The sequence below is a fragment of the Apus apus genome, chromosome 18 (genome assembly GCF_020740795.1).
Source record: "Apus apus isolate bApuApu2 chromosome 18, bApuApu2.pri.cur, whole genome shotgun sequence".
NCBI classification, from domain to species: Eukaryota; Metazoa; Chordata; class Aves; order Apodiformes; family Apodidae; genus Apus; species Apus apus.
In genome coordinates, this window is record NC_067299.1 from 4,572,347 (window position 1) to 4,595,424 (window position 23,078).

The 23,078-nt window shown below is 46.0% G+C and overlaps 1 protein-coding gene across 8 annotated transcripts in view; it reads right to left on the reverse strand.

The window, feature by feature from the left end:
- Positions 1-1,419: 1,419 nt before the first annotated feature.
- Positions 1,420-23,078, reverse strand: part of BCAS3 (BCAS3 microtubule associated cell migration factor) — a 351,811-nt gene continuing 330,152 nt past the window's right edge. For 2 of the 8 annotated variants that reach the window (XM_051635997.1, XM_051635996.1), the window contains 2 exons: positions 18,086-18,151; positions 1,420-2,421 (listed from right to left, as the gene is read on the reverse strand). In XM_051635997.1, the coding sequence (XP_051491957.1) occupies positions 2,273-2,421; positions 18,086-18,151 (215 nt within the window). In that variant the 3' untranslated portion in view covers positions 1,420-2,272. The remainder of the gene's footprint in view (positions 2,422-18,085; positions 18,152-23,078) is intronic. The other 6 variants (XR_007891218.1, XM_051636001.1, XM_051635999.1 and 3 more) reach the window with 4 other exon arrangements.

Genomic DNA, 23,078 nt, shown 5'->3' on the forward strand with positions numbered 1-23,078 from the left:
TACAGCCCCAGTTTGTAGGTTCTCCCCCGGCCCCCCTCCCCCCGCCTCCTTTAAACAAAACATCCTGATTCAAAGGAGCTTCTTGCAGACTGGGAATTTCCACATGGCCGTATTGCAGCACTTATAAAAAGTGATTTAATGCCTGCCAACAACAAATACATTTCCAATGACACCACTCTGTGTTCTGCACTATCCTACTTCGTGTGTGCAGTACGAACCAGCAGCCGAGGGGCAGGAGGGAGAAGAGCAGTCACCTTCCTCTGCAAGAACTTTGTCCCTGATGGCCACTCCTTGGAAAGCCTGAAAGGAAACAAGCAACACGGTGACAACACAATCCCTTCTGTATGTGTTAATCTGGATTTTGTTTGAACTTTTGGAGCCGACCTTGGCTTGAACCATGTTAAAAACCCTGACTGGTGTGGACTGACTTGACCCTGCGGTCCCATTTGTCCGCAGTGCCAGCCCTGCCCTCAGCCCCTTACTTCAAGTCATTATTTTACAGACAAAAAAGAAAAGTAGAACTACAGCTGATATAGCCAGGGGGCCAGAGCTGTGAGTACTTACTTATGGGCGAACTCTCCTCTGATTTCATCCTGAGGAAGTTGTTTTTTGTTTTGTTTTGTTTTTCTTGAGAAAGGACTGACTAAAAACCAAGCAAGAAACTGAAATTATTGCTGCAGACTCTCTGTTTTTACTAGTGGTTTCAAGCCTGAAGAAAGAGAAAAAAAAAAAAAGCTTCTGACATCTGAGTTGTGGCGTTACAGTTATAAACAGACAAAAAAATGAAGCCCTAGACTGAATTTGGTATTTGGGGATAGAGTAAGAAGAGGGTGGTCAGTCCTGCATCACTCAGTGCGGCCGGTTTAAGCTATAAGAGTGTGAAAAGATTTGTGGGTTTAGATAGTTTCCTCTCATTGCCATGACTCAAATGCCTTCTATTCAAAACAAGGAGTGGGAAGGAAATTTCATGAGCTGACTGTCCCATCTCACTCTCTGCTTCTTGACACAAGTTGGCTGAGATATCGGAATTCATGTGGCTACTATGTGTGAGCCCATGACTATTTTATCAGCAGAGTTATGTGGTGCTCATTTTGACTGCACACGTTGAGCGTGCAGGGTCAGCCTGTTATAGGGGTTCTGCAAAGCCTCTTCAATGTGATCCTATAACACAACAGCTTCAGGAGGGTGCCTCTGCTGTCTGGTCCTCATCCCACTGAAATCAATGGGACGAAGAAGCAGGACGCCAAGCAACACAAGGAGCTGGAGCTGGGGTCAGACACATGAACAGAGATAGGTGCTGATGTTCAGAGGATCTAAATGGGTGCAAGAACACTATCGAAGTCTCCCACTATCAAAAATCCTGCCCTTGCACACAGGGAGGAGAAAGCAGAGATGCAAAACCAAGCTAGACTGGCCACATAACATCCACTGATGGCTTTAATTAAATCCCTCCAGTTAGTAAATACACGCATGGTCTGGTCCAGGAAGATATACAAAGCCCAGTAACATTCCATGAACACTGCCATTTAAACAGTTTGTTGTTTAACTTAGATTTATTCAATGACACATGCATTTCTGGACAGATAGCTGAGTTCCAATGAACAAGTTTTATACCCAAATAGGAGAAATTTGTGGCTGCAGTTAGTCAATTAAGTACTTTTCTAAAATACATGACTAGAAGAAAACCAGAGCAATAGAGATAATTCTTCCAAAGAACAAAAAGAAACATTTCCATTTGTAATACTCCTGGCATTGATGAGTATCAGTTGGGAAGGGGGGCAGCAAGGAGACGCAATGAGGAAGGAATAGAGTAACATTATCAACCCTGTCCACAGAAAGTCCTCCAGTTTTCACTCACTCCAGTTCATTTGTTAATGCTCAGCACTTTTGCAAACGGCAAGAGCTCCTCTGAGTTACGGAGATTCCCTTCGTTCTCTCAACACAAAAAAAAGCAGAGCACGGTTGTGAAATCATGTGCTTGCCCAAAAATGGCTTAGAAATATTTCTCCTCAATCAACCTCTTCCTGAACATAGCGAAAAAAGAAGCCGTGGAGATACTGGGATTGGAGACAGAGTCTCTTCATATTGCACAGGAACACAAAGTCAAGATCTTGTATGTTTCAGGAAGGTTTAAGAGCCGTCAATATTGATCAGGGTAACGAGAACCATCCAGCGCAGCGGTGGGCTCGCAGGTGACAGACACATTGGGATAGTTTAGGCAGAAAGGAGGCTCGTTACCCTGTCTGGATCTCCCCTTGGATGTCCAGGTAATTTAAGGGAATCCCGTGGGGAAGAGGCTGAGGGGCTGGTTTTCGTTAGTCGGGAGGGGAGATCTGTAGCCATCGAAGTTGCGCGGGATGCTGCCGCTGGTGGAGCCAGAGCTGTTACTGAGCGTCTCTATGCTTCCCTCTCGCTGAAGCTCTGCAATGGGAAGAGAGAGGAGGTCCTCATTAGTACTTCAGACAAAGTTGGAGTTAGCTGGTGCTTCAGTGACAAATCTGTTTATTGTATCATTGCTCTAATGCTGCATTTGCTTGTCATCCATCTTTTCCAGGGGGATTACTGAATCATTCCTGAGGCATCCCAGCCCCTGGTTCTACTTCTCTGCTGGGCCCACAGCTCAGTCGAGCCCATGGGGCTGGGCAGGAACATGAAACGCTGCCTGGCAGAGTGGCCCCTTTCCTGGGAGGAGGCTGCAGAACTTAAAACATAGCAGGACTTGATAGTGGGGATGCTCATGCCTAGACTGAGCAGGGTGCAAAGATGATTAGACACCTTTTATCATCAGCAATGCTGCTGAGATGGTGGGGAAGGGGGAGCAGCACCAATTACCAGCAGTATATAACCACTGCGGTTCTCCATCTTAGGAACACCAGGGACTTTCCACAACCCTTTATCCTGCACAAATGGACAGAAATAACTCTGCTTTTTTGAGCCAAAGAGAAAATACCCCCTTTCCTGTGTGTCTGAACTGTGCTTCAAAGCAAAAGAGAAAGCAGGCCTGACCACGACTCTCCCTCCCTGGTCACACACATCCAGACACCTCCTCCCCTCACTGACCTCCCCAAAGCCCTTCTTGCTCCCTAATCTCAAAACACGAGGATTTTTGTGTGCGCAGAGCATCGTTCCTAACCGTGGCCTCTCTGTGAGCCACTTGAACCCAGCAGTTGACTCAGTGGCAGCATGCAGCAGTGCTGCTGGGCACCGTCACCTCGACCAGCACTCAGCACCAGCACGCAGCACTGAGATTAGGCAGAGCCCCATGTCCAGGGCTAGGAATCCTCTCCCAGACACGCGGTGACAGGCTACAAGAAAATATTCTGGCGAGTCACAACGCGCAGCCTCAAGCGCGACTTCCGTCGGCTGCTTCTGGGCAGCCTACACCAGTGGGGACAGCAGCTTGGGACAAATTCCTCTGCTGCCGAAGGGGAAAGAGGAAAAACTCTCTCACTTGGTGCATGCTGTGGTGCTGTGCCTGTAAGGCACGGGGGAGCAAAGCCCCAGAGCAGACCAGCAGTTTCTCCTGATCCTGCAGTGGGGGTTTTGCTTGGGTGGGGATGGAGCCGCAGATGCAGAAGCTGGAGGAGCAGTGCCCACTCTCTGCTAAATATTACTGCACCTCTGCCATTTACACACCTCTGTCACACAGGGGGATATTTAACCTTTTATAAACACCACAGCAGTCCTTTTGCTGCAATGGGCCCCTGAGATAAGGGCGTATCTATTTGCAAAGTGCACAGCTAAAGCAGAAAGTCAGTTCTTGGCTACCACAAAAAGCATCCTAGCCTGGCACACTTGGGCACCACACAGCTCCCGTTTGCTGTGAGGGCACTGCAGGGGTAATGGCCAGGAGAGCATACACCAAGCAAAGGATTAAATCCTTGACCATGGAGGTAACTCACAGTGAAGATAATCTGCCCAGGATACATGAAAAACAAATCAGCAGGAAACCAGTCACCCCATAAGCAGCGATGATAATGACCTCAGCTGTATTCATCACGATTTCTTGCCAGTATTTGGTGAAGGAATGTCCATGTCTAAACCTCTTCATTTTCCTCACATCCTTACTCTCCCATGAGTTCAGGAAGTAAAAACAGTAATTGAAATCAGAAATGAGTGGCGTATCCCACACTAATACTGTGCTTATCCTGTCTGATTTGGGGCTTTTATCTCCCTCGGCACGCAGCTGGCTTGGGTTAACTGTCCCACGTCAGAGCTCCAGGGCGCTGGGCAGCCATGGGCCATGCTGGGGGAACTGGAGAGGCTGGGGGTCCCCCAAACAGCACCTGGGCTGCTCCGCTCCTCATGGGGCTACTTCACCCGCTCTCTTTTTTTAACCTATAATTGATTTTCAGGCAAATGTTGTGTTTCTGGTAACCATTGGAAAGAAGGCAGAGGGAAAGGGGAGGAGGTGGTTGTTTCCCTGCAGCCCCGGGCTCCCCTCGGGGCCACGGGCTGACCTGCCAGCTCCTGCCTGTCCTCAGCCACACCATGTCCTGCCTGTCCTTCGGTGACTTTGCTGGGACTGCTTGCCCTGCTGGGATCGGGTTTTGGGGAATTTGGGATCACAGGGTGGCTTTCTGGGGGCTGCAGGATTTGTTGTCACCTCTGCGGGGGCCTGCCAGGGGGTGGCACTGTAGAGACTGATGCCAGCCAGGGAAAAAGGATGGACAGAAAAAGTGGGGAGCAGAGCGGTGGGCACAGGGCTGGCTGGGGGGCTGGGGGTCTCACCCCGGCTGTGCCACACAGCTCTGGCTCCCTCCTTGCTGCTCTCTGGCATGTCAAATCCCTTAACTAGCCATGGGAGGGACGAAAGAGAGCGTAAAGGAGGTGCAAAGGCTCAAGAGGAACCAGAGAGGAAGTTTTCCAGCCCTCCAGCCAGCACAGAGCCTGCTTTGGGTTCAAAGGGGGTCAGGCTGAAATCCGGGGGAGCTCTCGCATCCGAGCTGCCATCTCAAGTGCCGCAGATGGTCAACGTACACATTCCCCTTGGGAACACGAGTCCAGGCACTCTCAAACAGCCTGGTGTGGTGAACTCGCATGCTCTGGAACTAATTACACGGTGAGGCAGACGAGCAGTGTATTTTGATACCTCAGCACTGTGGAAGTCCTGAGCTGCAGCAGAGAGCACCGCTGTGCTCAGGAAATGGGGCTCTTGCCCTCGCCCAGCCTGGCTCCTGGCATGGCTGGGTCACACACGGTCTGCAATTAGCCACTACATGGTCACCAGGGACTAACTGCACTGCACATATGATCCCTAGGACCACAGTCACCACATTTTCCTGCATTGCCCCAAATTAGTCCATTTCCCCCATCTCACCGTTTCATTAAAAACAGAATAAAATAAAAAAGTCTAGTGCAAACTATTCTCTTTCCTCCCACATCTTCCAGCAGAGCCGAGGTGTGTGTACAGGAACATTGATGCCATTCTCATGGGAAGCTCAGACAAGACTGGGAATGGCTCCACTACACTGGGATGCCCTTCCTGTTGCGAGGTAAAAAACTGGGGGTTTGATTTCTGATGGATGTGATGCCTGGACAGAAGCAGCTGCCACGGTGTAGTGGGGCTGGTGGTGTCACAAGAGGCAGGTCCCTGCAGACAGGCAGTGCAGGCAGCGCTGCCCTCCCACTGCCCCAGGATGGAGCAGCCGAGCCCTGCGGCACGGCTGGGAAGAGATAAAATACTTCCCAGACCTAAATAAGATGTGTCACATAACCGGTCAGACCACTGGTGCTCTCTGGGCCAGGAACATGCTTGCTGAAAAACACAAAATACAAGCAAAAAAAAAATGACACCCCCCCAAGAAAGCCACGGACAGGAGGTGGGAGAACCCGGAGCAGTGGCGGCCCTGCAGGATCAAGGCTCAGCCCTGCCAGCAGAGCAGGACCTGCTGCCCAGCCAGTGATTTCGTTTACTTTGGTGGAGTTACGCCAGGAATGGGCTTGGCCCCAGCATGTCTGAGGGTTATTGTATCTGCATTCCCCCATGCATATACTGTCGAGATGTATTAACTTCCTTAAATGTACCAGTAAAACAACCTCTTATGATACACTTTAATGAACTTGTACAGTAGCCAACAAATTGTGCATCATATAAAACCCATTCGGCCTTATAGACTCTCTGGCTATTTTGTAATAACTGCAATTTGCTTCTGCTGAAGCAAGATAACCAGGGTTGAGAAGTCAGGCTTTGCAGAAACCTAAATATTTGATTTGGGGGGGAGTGGGTGGGAGAAGGAAGAAAGGGGCCTCTGGGAGCTATTTATGGGGTCAAAATAACATGAGACCTGCTCTTCTTGTAGCATTTCCACCATCAAGGAAATGAAATACTGTGAGAAGACCAGCACTTGCATTATTTTGGCCCCATAAATGGCTCCCTGAGGCTTTCAGAAGCCCGTGAAAAACAAACACAAATACAAATAAATGCTAATACTGGAAACGTAAATACTAAAACCTGCCCATGTCCCTGGAGGAAACGACTCACAAAGTCCTAAAAACAAAACAAAAAAAAGACGGGGGAAAAAATACGAAGGAGCAGGAACATCTGCTGAAGCCATGAGGAGAAAGTCACTTCAGGGGAGCTGGGAACAGCCCTGCCTGTGCTGCTGACAGTAACAGTAATGGGCACTGCTGGCATCGCCCAGGGTCCCAGAATCATGGGGATTTTCAAGGCACAGGCACTTTATGCCATGTCAAAGAGCGAAATCCTTGCTGCTGACACTGTGGGGAGGAGCGGTGGTCCTGAGTGGGGGGAAGGTGGCCCAGCAGGTCCCCAGCCACCCCGGGCACCTCTCTAACCCCTCCCATGGCCCTGCACACCTGGGGGCTGCAGAAGAGCAATGGGACATTAAAGGTGCTGCAAAGCAAACACAGGCTGCTCTCTGCCTGGCGTCACCGCCCGCAGCCCGGCCCAGCCTTCCTGTGGTGCTGCCAGAGAAACTGGAAATGAAACCTCCCACCAAACAGTTTGTTCTGCTCATATTGCCAAACACCACAGCCCGATGGTCCATTGCTCTGATGTCCAAACTACTCTGCTCTCCCTGAGCTGGCTGGCAAGGTGGAGAGGAGGAGAAAGAGGAGGAGAGGAAGGAGAAGGAGGAGCTGCTCTGGGGACAGCCCAGGCTCCTCAGGCCAGGGGAAGTGGTGCTGTCCCCATCCAGCAAGGTGGTTGCACCCTCAGTTCCAGAAAGCTCCAGGAACTGTCAAAGGACCCCATCAAATCTAGAAAGTACAAAGCCCTGCCAAGCTTAAATGTGAAACCATTTTATATGGTGCATTAATTCAATGCCTGAAGAAAATCTATATAGCCCTCTTTTGCCTGGAACACTCATAAATTATGCTGCCTTTCTTACTTGTGCTCTCTCTGTAGTGGTCCACTTGAATCCATGGTATCTCCTTTATGTCTACTCAAAAATCTCATCTCCAGTGCATTATTTCCTCTAATGGTTTTTCCTTTCTCTCTGTTTGCTTTCCCCTGTTAAGCACCGTTTCAAAATATCCTCCAAAATCATTTGCTGGAAGAGCTGACCCTTTCCTCTTACCTACCGAGGGCTGCCCAGGCTCCCGCACAGCCCGACGGAGCCACAGCCGGGATAAATGATACAATGACAGGAGCCTGATGTGTCAGGGCAGCGGGGAAGCGGCAGCAACTCTGAATACAAGAATTATTCTTCATCATCTCAAACTGTCACAACACATTACCCTCAAAGCCGCAGCTCGCTGAAGGAGTGACCCTGGACTGAATGGGAGAGCGCTCGGGGAAAGAACTAATTGTAGCCTCTTTTCACACGTCAGTCACTTTTCACAGCACCGAGCCTTTCAAGCTCAACTAATGTCAAGTTCCCTTTTCCTTTTGCTGGGCTGAGTATTTCTGATTTTTAAGGATGGCATTTTTAAAGGAACAAGGTCTCTGGTGAGGGATGAGGCCGGAGAGGGGAGGGAAGGAAGCATCAGAGTGAGGACACATCAGAAAGTCCATCAGATGCCCGAAGACTTGTTAGGAATTAGACAATTAACAAGTAGGAATGCAGGAAGTGGGGTAATGGCCATCAGGGCTTGAATCTCCTCCATTTCATTTCTGTCATTCACAGCAATTGTTTCAGGGAACTTTTTGGGCTCTGCCATGCGCCGGGGGGGGGTGTGTGAATGCAGGAACCTGCTCTGCCCCGTCCCCAAAAGCAGGATGTGAGATGGGGAATCTCCAGCCGTGGGGAAGACAAACAAGGTGCTGCTGACTGCAACCACTTCTCCCCTGCCACAAGGAGTTTTCAAGTGAACAGCTAAAAGGCCAACATTAGAGCTTCATTTTAAAATCAAAGATAATTTCCTTTGTTCAGAGGAGCAGTGAGAAGACTCCCTGTGGACAGGGAGACAGAGCTCTCAAAACGACAGCCCGGCCTGTGCTCCTGGGCAGGCAAATGTAAGGGTCCTTCACACCTTCTTGTTTTCAACCCAAATCCTAAAATATTCTGCAGCAAGGACTATTTTTTGATGCTTACACTTGCACAATGCCTATCACAGGGGACTTGCAGAGCTGACCGGGGCTTCTGAGTGTTACTTATTAACTATAATGAATAATAATTATGTAGCTTCTGCCATCTGGATTCTTGTTCAAAAGGATCCTATATAAAGCGAACACTAAAAGGCAATTTGTATTAACACAATGGAGGTCTTGAGGATCTCTAAAACTGTTTGTAATTTACACAATGCTCCCCAGTGAATGGATTAGTTAAACATTTGTATTTTACTGATTGCCACTGCAGGGAGCAGGACGTGCTCCTGTGGAGGGACTCGCACCAGCTCCGAATGCGCAGCTTCCGCTCCCCTGTCCACTGACACACACTTCTACACGTAAGCTCTCCATCTTGCAGTGTTTAGACAACATCCCAAACTCAGCTGGACACTTTTGGCTCTATTTCTGCGTGAACATTTACTACGAACATCATGATCATTCCCCCTGTGAGCCGGTGCTGCTGCCTGGGACGTGCACAGCGCAGCCCATGGCCGAGAACCTGATGTGAAGTTGTCAGCTGAACTGGGAACTTGAAATACCACCCCTAACACAAAGGCTCACAACACTGCATTACTGCTACTGCACTTGTAGCCTTTCCTTGGGTATTCCTTCCACCCCCCCAATGCAATTATACTAACGAGGGAGCTCTAATTATAAATCATCTCTGTCATCTTTGGCGGCTGCTCTGAGGCGAGGACCTCGCAGGCTGGCAAGGAGGGGGGACATTGCACCCCCAGGGGAACCTGTGCTTTTAGGTATTTGGATAAGCAAAAAACATTAATATAAAATAGCAGTGAAACGAAAGCACCGAATACTCACTGAAGCTTGTAGTTTTCCTGGCTCCTTTTAATTTGAGATGGCTGAAAATAAATTTCTGGGCAAGTGAATTTTTACATTGCTCCTTTCCAAAAAGAGCACAGACAGAAAGTGGGTTCCCAGGTTCATATATGACTGTAACATTTAGAGTTGGTATGATTATGGTAATGTTTAAAAGTCAATTAAAGCCCAAGCCCTGTGCCCTGCTCTGGCAGAAGCTGTTGGCCTGTGCCAGCTCCCTCTGTGCCCCAGCAACTGGCACAGGCAGTTGCAGGAACAGTTTTCCTGCCATGTTTTGGGTGGCTGTGCTAGATCTGCTCCTAAGAAAGTCTTCTTTTTCTTTTTTCAAAACCAGCAGTTCGAAAAAAGATATTTTAAACTCCCTTGAAAAGAGGAAACGTAACAGTATGGCATTTGAACACTGAAAATCAATCCCTATATTAAAACCATTTCATCCTGCTGCGACCTGAAAGATGCTGAGACACAGCAGAAGCACCTACATTAAATCTGCAAAGTGAATAGGACTGGCAAACTCTGTCTGAGCAACTTTTCTGAAACCACAGTTCAGTGGCCTACGTAAAATATTAGTTACTGTCAAACTATCTTACAATAACTCCAAGGCTGAATCCACATAGAGTTCGTTCCTGCCATGCACTTGGAGATGAAACCTGGCATGTTGGAAAAAAGGTGGCAGGATTCAGCAAGGAGATGAGGAGGTGCAGGAGGCAGGAGACAACCAGGGGGAATGAAGACTGAGTCTTCTGAACATCAGAGCCCCTCCGAGACTGCAAATTTAATTTCTAGTGCCTTATTTCAAGGCAAAGATGCCAAACAACTCACACTTAGGAAAGGGGGAGGACATCTGAACTTACATAAATGTCTTCAGGCATGGAGAGATTGTTGAGATATAGACAAAACATTTTCATGCATGAACTTCTAAAGAATTTTGCCTATCAAAAAAACCAAACCAAACCAACATACACACAAAAAAGCAGCAGCAAGCAGCTTGTTTTTTCCTTTAAAAAGAGAACCAAAAAGCTCCATACAACTTGAGTCCATAGAGTTGGAGACGCAAGACTTTGGCATCTTGCCAAACTTGACTCTGAGCATTTTATGGAAGGTTAAAAGTGCACTAGATAAAGGACTAGCATTTAGAGAGAGAATATTCTTCATGATAGGCACTTTGACAATGACTGCAGTGCTTTTAAAAAATAATCTCAAGTTTCCTAGAGCCGTATGTTTTTGAAAAGAGGTTTAGGATGTTTTCCTACATAAATGTCACCATAGAAGGATGAGTTGCCCATTTAGTCAGTATGTGAAATTTCTAAAGCTAGAACACTCAGATGTTTATAGGAAACAATTTCTGCAGCCCATCCACATCATGTAAGCCTATAACTCCTTGTGCAAGATCTCCAGAAGAGTTTTTAAAATGAGTATGCAGACAGAGTTGTTTAAAGGAATTCCCTTCTACCCCATCTTGAAAGTTTCAACTCGTTGCTACTATAAATCCTAGAACGCACCTTATATGCAATACATGCTCTCCTGGGCAAGCCAGCCTGTATACAAGTGCTTTTTTATGTATTTAGGCAGAATTATCTTGTATCTTCAGTTACGCAAACAGAACATCTGTGTATATCTGACCAAAAGCATTTGCAGAGAAAACACTGTATTAAAATTCCTGGGTTTGGTGTCTCATTCCCAGGGTTACGGGAGTGCCTTGGATTGCTCAACACTGACCCCTCTGTCAGGCTTCAACTCCACAAAGGAAAATACTAATTCAATGTAATTTGTACATGGTCACGACACCTAACAGCTCTGTGTCGTACACCCTCTGAACCCTTTGGATCTTGCTCAGAAGTTTTGGAGGTGATATCCCTACTCCTGAAGCCACCATGCCTCTATCCAGAGCAGGTCTGGACCCAAGGGGTGGATCCAAGCATTGTCCTTCCCACTGGAGCTGGAGCCACTCGACATCTCGGGGTGGGGGGATCCTGTCTCAAGGATGGCTGCAGCAAAGCCACCGTGCATGAGTGTGACAACCTGGAGAGCTTGGGGAGCTTTGGGGGTCCCTCCTTCTGGCCCAGGCTCAGCCAAACAGTCCCAGCATAGAAGAAGGGTGAAGAAAGGCTGCCTGAAGGTCAAAACCAAAAACCCAGCAATTGCCTGAGAGTGTGGGCAGCCCCTCACCAATATGCTGAATGGGGGATTTCAGCCATACCTGACCCTCCACACTTCAGCAGTTTCTGCTTTTTTTCTCCTCCTGTGATGCTACCTGGGTCACTGGGCCTCCTTAATAACCCTCTGTTAGGAAGACAAGGCAACCCCAGAGGACACGTCCGTGCTCAGGGTGTGCCTCTGTGCATCCCACATATGTGCATTATGTGCTTAGACACAAACCCATTGCTGAGTTCATTTTAAAAGTATAATATTACAAAGCAAAGCAATTCTGGCACAACTTCTAGTACTTCTGACACGAAGTGGCCTTTTGGGCGAGTGAGGAAAGCTACTGAGAGGCTCTGGGCTGTCTCCCTGGTGCAGATTGATGCTGAGGAGGAAGCTAGACTGGAGTGGAATTTGGGCTTGATTCAAAGGAAAAGTTAAAAGTTTGGGGAGAGCAGATGCTCAGCTGGTCCAAATCAGAAGAGTTTTGTTGAAGCTCATGAAATGATGTCATTGCAAACTCGGCCTTGTCTGCTCATCTAAATGGTTCAAGGCTCTTGAGTCTGAACAGCTTAGGTGGAGATCTAAGGAGCTGAGGACTCCTTTCATTTCCCTGGCGCTGGTTTTAGTGTCACCGAGAAACTCCAAACCCATCCAAATAATCTTCGCTCCAAATGCAACTTATTTGGTCTATTCAGCCAATTATTTGAAAGATTATGTTGACATGGCTGCTGCAAGCAGACCAATTTTCTAAACACAGACCTAATTTTATGAAGCACTCAAAGCTCACAGTAGTACTCTTAGAATCACGTCTCTACCTAGATTATTAACTGAGCCTGGAAAAACAACAGGCCAACCTTGTGGGCTCGCTCTCTTGCAGGATTGCTTGAGGCCCTTAATACACTCTGTCTTATTTATATAGCTCCAAATTCTGATGTTAAGGCATAAATATGAAAGAGCCTTGATAAAAATGACATCCAAAGCTTAATTCGGCCCTTTGTTAATGGAGTTGTTCAGCATAGCAGTTTGCAGTCGTACTCATGAAACCAGAGGGCAGCTGAAAAAAATACTGGACATTTTAACTTGTTACAAGTAATATTTTAACAACTCTGCCAAGTATTGATTCTAATATACTTTGTCTTTTAAGTTAGACTCTTACAAGAGCTATCAAACCTGTGAACAAGTGCGTGGTGGAGGAGAACTCTCGTGTGAAATCTAAAAGACCTAATGGCAAACCAAGGCATTCCTCTGGCCACATCCCACACAAAAGGCAATTTAAATCATCTCAAGCTGTGCAGGTTCTGGCCTTGTGCTTGGGCATCTGGCAGGCAAGTTAATGTAACTACCTGTTCTTCATGTTGTGTTCTTGTGCAGACTTTTCACCACATTTTGATGGGTGAGTGGCCACATTTCCAAAAGACAAACCAAAGAGACAACATGACTGACACGATAAACTCTAAAGATTTTTTTTTTTTTTTTTTAAAGGGTGAGGATAAAAGTATCCCTGAGTGAAGGCAAAAAAGAATGCCCAGATTTCAGGTTAGGGACATGTCCTACTACAATTCATCCATCCACTGCTGCCTCCATGGGCACAGCTGAGGGAGGAAGGCTGCTTGGTTAATTTCTCTTTTGATTAATACCTCCAAATGTCATTTCCCCCTGACAACCTGGCCTGAGGGATGGGAATAGCTGCTCAGCGAGGCATGTGCATGGTGATCTTGGGAACACTCAGGAGATGCCATCCATGGGAACACTGGGCTCTACGTTAGGAGAAAATCAGAGCAGCAACACATGAAACATCCCCCCCACAGCACATGCCCTGCTGCTGTCTGGGTCTAGTTAGGGAACTGCCACCATCTCCATCCTGCTCACCTCCACCAGGGATCTCCAGGTACTCACTGTCCCCAGCCACCCATGGCTTCTGGCTTCTATGCCGTGCCACCGAGCCAGAGCAGAGGGAACTGGGCAGGTCCTGGCTCCTGGCCCTGCTGGAACCTTCCTGCCTGAGGCCTTCCCAGAAAAAAACACATCTTTGGAAGCAGTCAGAGAAGTGATACTGACCCTTTGTCTTTCACAACACCATCAGCTTTAGATGTAAACACAGAGTTCATGTGTTGGGCAGACACTGAGAAAGTCACTGACCAAGGAAATAACAAATAAATGCAATAAATAAAGAAATAAATATGATGGTATTTTCACTGCGGGGGTCCTCTTGCAAAATGGGATAAAATGGCTCCCACAGCAAAATGCTGTAAACAGTTTATGTCCTGGAACAGCCATTTTACAGGGTGGGTGGTTCCTGGTGCCTCAGGAGGTGCCACGCCACCAGCCAGCATCAGGCCCTCCCAAATCCTGGCTCTTCTCACAGCAGTGAATGGTTGCTGAAAAATTTCAATCCCTTACCACCTACTTCTGTCTGCATGGAAAACTAATTCCTTCCTTCCCAGGCTGCAGGACAGCCTGTGGGGAAGCTGCTCCCTGCCCGTGACGGGAAATGCCTTGGAGACATCTCAGAGGCTCCTGCTAATGCCTGAGGAACACAGAACAGCGACTAAAAGCCAGCGAGCAACAAAAGCATCGCAGCCTCGGCTGCAGCGACGGGAACGAAACCCAGAATATAAACAACAGAAGTGGGGAAAAAAGCTATTTACATTTTTCAGAAGTTTTCCTCTTTTTGTAAATTAGCTCACACATTACACCAAGCATGTAATTACCAGTGATGTAATTCAAGAGGCCACCAGCAGAAACACAGACAAAAAGCAGCCAGTCTACTATCTTTTTGTCTTTACGTTTTGCCTTAACGTCTTTTTCCTTCTTTGTGAGCACACAACTTTTACACTGCACCATTTTTACAGGCAGAATAAGCCTCTGGAGGTATCAACCACGAACCTCTGAAAGGGTCCTCCACACCCTCCCCTTCTGCTGGATGGTTTCTCCAGTTGCAAAATGCTTCCAACTGATTTGTCATTTTTCTTACTCTTAGCTCCTTTTGTCAGCCGATGGTGCACACAATATTGAGCAATAATAAACAGAGAGGAGGATGAAAACTGCTGCAGCTTGAGAAGTGAGCTCAGGATATGATTCCTCCTCACCGGATGCCTGGAAGATGTCACTGAGATTCTCCCTCCCTTAGTGCAACCCGCGTGGAGCCAATATGAACTCCCAGCAAAGTGCTTAAAAACCCATTATTTATAATAACTGTTAAATGATGAGACATTGTTTACCCAGATCGCAAGATAAATTCTCACTTACAGAATGCTTGCCTGACCATCCTGAACATCATCTGGTTTTTATTTAAATGCAAAACGTAATTAGGCTCCCAATAACACAGCAGAAGAATTCAATAAGATAGGGCTTTTCACTTACAGTTTAATATTAACATTTTCCCATAAATGTTAATGAATAAAAGTCTACTGTTTTATATATTATCCATGGCGGGGAGACAGCAGGCTAGGAATGGAAGGAAAGCTAATCTTTTCATACCACAAATTACAATATATACCTCAAGGAGAACAAACCATTCCCAGCACTGCTGGGGACCCGGCCCAAATGCTGTGTCCTGCTGGGGCAGCACCAGACCTGCTCCCATGGGACATGCTGCAGGAATTCCCCTTCCCCATTGACCAGGGAGATCCTTCCCCAGACAAAATCCCCCTTGGGCTTTTTTCTCCTTTTCCCTTGCCTTCTCTCCCCCTGTCCTGTTCTCTTCTGGACCATCTCCACCAGATACCCTACAAACATCACATAGCAAATATCACTCCCAAGAACATAGAGCCCTGATGTTCTCAGACTCCACCATGGATAGCAAGGTGAGATTATCAGAAAAACCAGGTTACTATTTGTCTTATATTCTGTAGAGGAATGCACGGGAGTGATGAGAGGTCATAGCGGGGCTGCAGGCTGCAGCACCATGATAGGAAATGATACAGCATCTGAACAGGTGGGAGAAGACCCTTGGAGCTGGTGGAGGTGGCACTTTGGAGTCCATTGAAGGACTTGTGCCAAAGCATGAGGAGAAGATCCCATGTGGGAAGAGGGGCCTCTGCAGCTGAGAGGACTGAGAGCTGCAGGGCCAGGGGTTGGCTCCCACTGGAACATTTTAATTGTTTTAGCTTTTGACCTTCCATTTATTGTGGGGCTTTTTGCTGTGCTAATGTCTGTTCTGCTGTTTGGTGACTCAGACTTCATTGTGTCTCTCTAATAACAAGTGTTCATTTAACAGTTCAAATGCTTAACAATTTACAGAATCACAGAATCCTTCTGGTTGGAAAAGTCCTTTAAGATCAGCAAGTCCAACCACTAACCTAACTCCACCGTTGCATAAATGGGTTTCCATCCTACAGCCTCCCCACCCATCTCCCCTGGTGAAGGCAGTGAATGAGAAGGCAGTTCATGAGAACTTTGCAATGACTTGGGCCATCATCCTGTCACAATCCAGGGACCTGCAGATGTTCAGGCTCTGCATGGGCAGGAAGGGGAGCTGCCAAATTGGTTGCACGTCATTTGAAGATAACAAAAGGCTCAAACTTTCAAAGAGGTAATGCAAGAGGAGCAGGAGATCTGGACTAAAGGGCAGGCAGAGATGGGAAGAGTGTGTCAGCCTAAGGAACCCCACCAGCAGGACCCTGGAGTAGGAGCAGGGTGGTGGCACATGGTCCTGCTGCCCACGCAGCTCCTGCCACCAAGGATCTGGTGTGCCCTGTGCTGTGACCAGGCTTTGGGAGCAAGCACCAGCCAGGGCTGCCCCCACCTAAAACCGCTCCTGCAAAAACCAGCACAATCCTGAAAGGCTCTCTGGGGCTGCTGGGCTGGGGAGGAGGGAGAGGAACTGTCTTGGCTTTATTCTGCTACCACCTCAACAGCTGCAACAAGTTTTGGCTCATGAAACAGCTGTAAAAATACCAGTTCTGGTTCAAATGCTGGGACACGAAGGCTCTTATATTTACTAAGAGAGATATGATTGCCCGAAGTCATATCCTACATAAAAATACCATACAAAGACTCCTAAAAGGAATAAGGTAATTATAGAAACTAGAGATGGAAAAATCCTGTAGCCTCCTGGTCTCCTGCACCCTGCTCAGTGCAGGACTGCTTGGTGTGGGGTAGGCTTCTGAACTTGGACTTTTAAAAGGAAGATTTAATAAACACTGAGAAATATTTCTAAATATTTAGAAAACCCAAAATAACAGATTTCCAAGCCAAGCTGTACAAACAGAAAATGCATTTAGAAAACTGTTAAAAATCAACAGCTTTTGCGTGCACCAAAAGATGCTTCTCTGAAGAGCAAGCATCACCTCGTAGGCATGATGCTGCAAAACGAGCTGTGAGGATGCTCAGCCCTTTGCAGAATCAGGCCCCAATTGATACCTACCGTGGCTCTCCTCTTGTTGCCCTTGAAATCAATAGCAGAAGCCTCAGCAATGCAAAAAGCTTAATGCTTTAGGAGGTACTCAGTGAAACAGACAAATGTGAGCAAAGCCAAGCTAGGCAGAACAGGGCTTTACATTTTCCTGTGAAATGCTGGAGAATTGCAGCAGGGAAATTAATTTGCTTAATCATTAGGAAAAAAACCCAACAACCAACACCACAAACCAAAGCAAACCAAAACAAACCCCAACACAATAACTAATCTCTAAAGAGAAAGGGGATTGCTTCTCTGTTAACTACTTGGAGACAAAGCACTGGAAGAAAAATGTCCAGTTCCAATAATGTCATAACCTGATTCCAGCCTGCACTGAAGAGCTAGAACACTTGCACAACGATGAGTAAGAAATTAAGTTTTAGATTGAGTGCTGGCCCTATCTTGTGTCACTTCTTTATATTCTAGTAGAAAGGACACTGCTGAGCTCATTTCATATACAGCAGGGTGAGATGCCTGGATGCAGACATCATTTAGTCATCTCATATACGTTTCTCCCCATTTCTTTCTCCACGAGGAATGACAAATCTAGAAATGTGACTGCACTTTGTTTTATTATGATATTGATTTTTCTGCAAAGGGAAAGTGCATTTATCCCCCAGGTCTGTGTGCTGGCAAGAAAGGGTTAACAAAATGTTTATCACAAAGCTGGCTTCAGAGTTGAAAGTAATGTGATCAGTAATGAATTTTGTGTTACATTAGGTTGTATAAATGGACAGACAAGCGCAGACAACAAGTGGCCAGGAGTCGGGGCTAATCTAATGATGTAAAAATAGAGACAGCACCAATTATACTTGGGGCCAGCTCAGAGCTCCTGCAGGGACTGCAAATGAATAGGTACAAATCAAATTACTGACTAATAGACGCACTACAAGAGAGGGCAGTCAATGCTAAATACATTAGGGCCTTGTGACCTCTCTGCTCTGAACAGCAGAATCCTAAATTTGACTTAAGGAAAAAAAAAAAATCAAAGAAACTCTTGTTCGTTTAAGGAGAGAAACAGAACAATGTTATTTGTGAAATGATTTGAGACACTTAGATTTTTTTGGTTTGTTCCCCTACGACCACGTTATGGATGTAATCCTTGGAAAGCTGACAAAGGGTTTGCTTTTAGAACAAGGAGAAATACTCTTTGTGCAAAAGTTAAAACCTGATAACAATACAGTTATGTTACATACCAAAACATTTCAAAGCCATGTGCCTCTTTGTGGTGATGTTTTTTACTGCTACTTCACCGGCTGTGTCTGTATCAAAAATAAAATATTTCTTAAAAAAAAAGCCTTGATTTAATAAGAAGAAAAAGAAAAGGAATCTCCCCACACCACAATTTAGAGTAAGTAAATGCAGTTGATCAACTCATTATCAAATGGCAGAAAGTCAGAGTTGTTTGTATCAGTGCTCCCTTTAGCAGATGATTATTTCTGCAAGCTGCAATGAACCTAAATTCCCACCAGAAACATTTGTGGTATCAGCGTTCATCCCCTCCCGCCCCCTTAAATAACGTATGACCTGGAAGAAATCCCACTAAAAACTCCTGGGGCTGGTGGTGAGCTGGATTTGGGGACCTGGGAAATAGTTGGGAAGTTAAACATGCCCTTGTTGGCCCTGGCAGGGCTGTGGGACAGGGCTGCTCCAGGGACATGGATGTGGGCTGGGGAGAGTGAGAAGCCCTTGTTGAAGTGTTTGATGTCCTCCTGCACATGAGATATAACTAATAAAACCATGTTAAAAAGTGGGCAGTGCAAATGCTGCTCTTCTCATCCAGCACTTCAAAAATGGTGGCACCTAACGAGCCCTCAATTTTTAATTTACTTTAAACAAGGCTCATCCAAATAAACCGTTTGTAGTAAGAACTGCATTGAGCTCTTAGACTTATTTGAGGGGGTAATTTAATCTCTGACCCTGGGATGAATATTCTGAAAGTTCAAAGGCTGCTTTTAGCATCAGTGTTATTTGATCTACCAGTGTGTTTGCTGCCCAGGCTGATTTTGCATTCAACCTACGTGGAAATCTCTTTGCAGAAATGCTCTTCAGAGGGAAAATCAACTGTCCTGTATTCCTCGGTTCCCATATTCCATGGCCAAGTTAGAATTAAGACCAATTGAGGAGAGGGAAAGGAAAAATTAAAAGGAAGAGGAAGCAAAGAAAGATGGAAGGAAGGGAGAAAGGAAGGGATGAAAAGGTACCCATTGAAATTCTGACTCTACAGAGGGCTAATCCTCTTCCAGAAAAAGGTATATCTGTGTCCAGGTGGCTGCTTGTCTCTGAACTCAGCTTGTGACCATATGGTTTTTTCTCTTTTGGAAAATCCCCAGGAAGGATGCTCCTCACACAGTATCAGAGGGCAGCATCTCCCTCCCTTCCCTCGGCAGAGGAGCACACTTCCCACCTCAACCCAGCACACCAGAAAGTGTGGGACTTTGCTCCTCCAAACCACCAATTTCCCAGAAAGATTTTAAAATGTCCCAAGTTAGGCTGAGGCTGGTGTAACCCCACAGCTTCATCTGGGGACCAGGATCCCAACCGCCCTGAGTGGTGATCCCAGGTTTCATACAGGCTATTCCCTAACAGCACGTCTAATTAGCTCCACTTACTTACATCTCATTAATCAGGTTAAAGAGTTTGTTTCAACATATGAGCTTCCTTCATCGCATTATGAGTTTGTTCATGAAATCTGGAAGGAATCCAGATAGCCTCTTCCAAGAGCCACGCACAGGGCACTGTGCCTCACCGCTGGCTTTCCACAGGTGGTTGTTGACAGACTTGGGAGTTTTGGAAGAAAATGAGTATTTTTTTTTTTTCTTCTTCTTTTTAAACTGAAACTTCTTAGAGGGCTTTAAACACCTTGCTTTAAATCCTTCAAACCTAATGGGCTGCGTTAACCACAATGGTGCCATACTTGCATCCTTCTCTGTTCAAACCTATAAAGCTGGTTCTGAGATATAAAATGTGAGGGGTGCTCTGCAGTTTTTAATATAGGCTCTTACTGCAAGTTCACATGTATTCCTGAGACAGGACAGACAGAGAAAAAAGTTGTTTTGCTCCGTAAGCTGCAGTGTAAACTGTGCCATTATAGGGTACTGGATTTGATGATGAATTAAAAAAACAGAGATACATGCCCACAAAAAGCAATTCTACTCTTGTCTAGCCACAGAACAGTTCCACCACTTGTAAAATGCTGCAGCAATGTGGATTTGGGTATGCTTTGTCAAAATAAATTAGATCTGAATATAAGTACAACATTCAGGCAGCCAAACAAATTGTAACAGAGAAGAAGCAGAAGAGGGAACGGACTGGAATTGCACACAGCAAACACAGAAAGTCCCATCCTGCATCTCCAGGGCTGCCTGGGCTCCAGTGTATCTTTCTAGCAAAAAAAAAGGGGGCTGACAGCGGCAGCAGCACGTTTATCACTAAAGAAAGTTTGCAATATTGCCTATCCTGACAAAATAACCTGAGCAGTGATGCATACTTATTTATTTGATATATTGACAATTCTCTCTTGGAAACCTGTCTGTCATGTTAGTCTGCTAGAGAATAAACCCACCCTTCTGTCACTCTGCTATGTGCTTCAGAGTAATAAATCCCAGAAAACGCACAGAATGGGTTTTGATGTGGTGAATCAGGTGAAAGTTCAGCTGAAGCTGTGCTTAGATTTAACATTTAGCTGGGATCTTTCACCCAGGTCAAGGGAAGCAGGAGAAGCTGGGATGATCTTCCCAGGGCTGTGAATAACTTTCCCTCCTGGTGCTGCAGATGTGGAGCCACACAGTTTCACGCTCACTGCTGCTCTCCTGGTCCCATGGCACAGACAGGGGACAGCCACAGGAATAGTCTTCCACAGATCAATTTCAGAAAACATCCTATCACTCAGCCTGTAAAGGCTTGATCCCCTATTATAGCCTAATTTTCAATATTATGGCTAGAAACAAGCAAAATGCATTTGAAAGCTGAAGGAATACATAAATCAGAGGATTTACTGATTACAGTATTTTTGGAGGGAAAGATCCTGGGCTGGCAATTTCTGCATGTCCAGCTTGAGTGGAATATTGTCAGAGATATTTGTCTCCTGCAAGCACAGTTCCATAAATCACTGTATTAGCTTTTTTTTTTTTTTTTTGAGAACGCAATTTGAAGCTCCAGTACATACTCAGAAACTACATTACAAATGTAAATATTGTAGCTTCTTGAAAACAAAGCTTTGCAAGCAAAAGAGGTCACTGACCACTAACATTTTGTGAGTAGACCTTTGTAATTTATTTTTTTTTCACTGAGAGCTCATCAGAAACTGAAACAGCAAAACCATCTTTTTGCATCTTTGCCAATTTACGCCTTCTTTGGAATTAAATGTGTATCTAGGCTGACAGCTTATGTACAGCAGACTCCACTTAAGATAGACATGGGTCATCTGGATAATTGGATAACAAGGAGAAAAGCTGGTTTCCCAATCAAGTCAACTAGCTGGATGACTGGAGTTATCATTTAGGTCAAAAGGAAAGTAGATTTTTAGGGGGGTCATTTTCCAGACCTGGTTCTTCCCATCCACTGTCCGACAGCCCTTGGCAACTAGCAGGAGTCAGAGGTGGAAAAGACCCATCAGGCCATCTAATTCCCCTTCCTTGCAAATGCCTGATTCTTCCTCTTGTTTTTAGCATGCTCAAGTTTGATGTTTCCTGTATAACCAACCTTCGGGTCATGCTGCCTCTGCCCATAGCCAGGACCACTGACTCAGGGAGGTGTTGCCAACCCTGCTTTGCAATGCAACGGGGTAGGTGAGAAACAAAGACACTGGGAATATCTACTCCCCAAAGTGGTCTGTGTACCAGGAGTGTGCGTTTCCTCCCCTCTCCTGCAGCATATCAGCCCTGATTACTATATAAATCTATGTGTCAGCTATGTCCTAACAGTTAAGGCATTAAAAGAATCTATTTATCTCTTGCCATTAAGTGCATGTCAGGACCAGCTGAGCACTGGATAAAGTCTCACTGTCCACCCTACTGCCCATGTGGCCTCTGTCCACGCAGGGGACCCAAGCACTACACATGCACAGATCTCCACATTCAGAGTTAGAAATTCTCATTAGTTCATGTTTCAGTTCAAATAAGACTTTGCAAGTTTCATTAAACCTCTGCAAAATATATTTAAGGACTGAAGCAAATCCAAGGAACACAAGCAGGGGCTAAAGGTATGTGTAAATTAAAATAAGTAATTTTAGGATTATTAGAGAGAGGTTTATAACTTCTGTAATTTTTAGTCCAATGCAGAAATGGGAACATCGCCTTTGGAACCAGTACCAGTAAATCAACTACCAATATGCAAATTTTTGGTGTCCTTATCTTTGCTATCACTTCATTGGGGTGAGTGGGCAGAAGAGAATCCATGGAAGGAATAGCTGGGCTAGAAAATGGAACATTTTTCAAAGATAATTGAGCTCAGCCTGGGTTTAAGATGTAAGTGGTTTGGGGGGAAGTGAAAACTATTCAACTCATTGCAAGCCAACAAAAACACCTCTTCTTTGAAGCAAGGGTAATGTACCTCCAAACTTATCTTTCCCCATTTATTAGCCAGCAGACAGATGCCAGCACTTCCCTGTGCTCCACAGCTCGACAAATGGTCAGAGCCTGCCATGAGACTGGTCCACTCCTGTGGCACATGTGGCTTTCCAGGTACTGTCTGAGCAGGAGAGGACTTTTTATGGCCATGTGGTAAGAACAGCTCAAGAGCTGTTAGGGGATGGAAGTGGAAAGGGCACGGGAGTTCACAGCCTTATCACTAGGTTTTCTCTGCTGCACTGAGTCACCACATGCCCAAATCCTGAGAATAAAGTGTGTTAGTGATAGAGAGAATCCCACGACAGGCAAGAAAACACAGAGCGTAACGATAGCGAGAGGAGGGGAATGGGATGGGGTGAGTTGGGTCAATATTCATGTTACTCATTGTTGCTGCTTACATTTGCAACTCTCTTATGCTCACTATGAAGATTTATGTGTCTGGATAAAAAAGCAGGGAGAAGTCTCTTTGGATTAATTTTAGCTCCATGATGGCACCTCTATGAACAGTTCCCTTCTGTCTTTACACCTGCAGCACTGGGAGCCTGATCTTATGCCAAAGCAGCTGGCACTCCCTGCTACCACCTGGGTTTGGTGAAAATGGCAGGAAAATACAGACCTG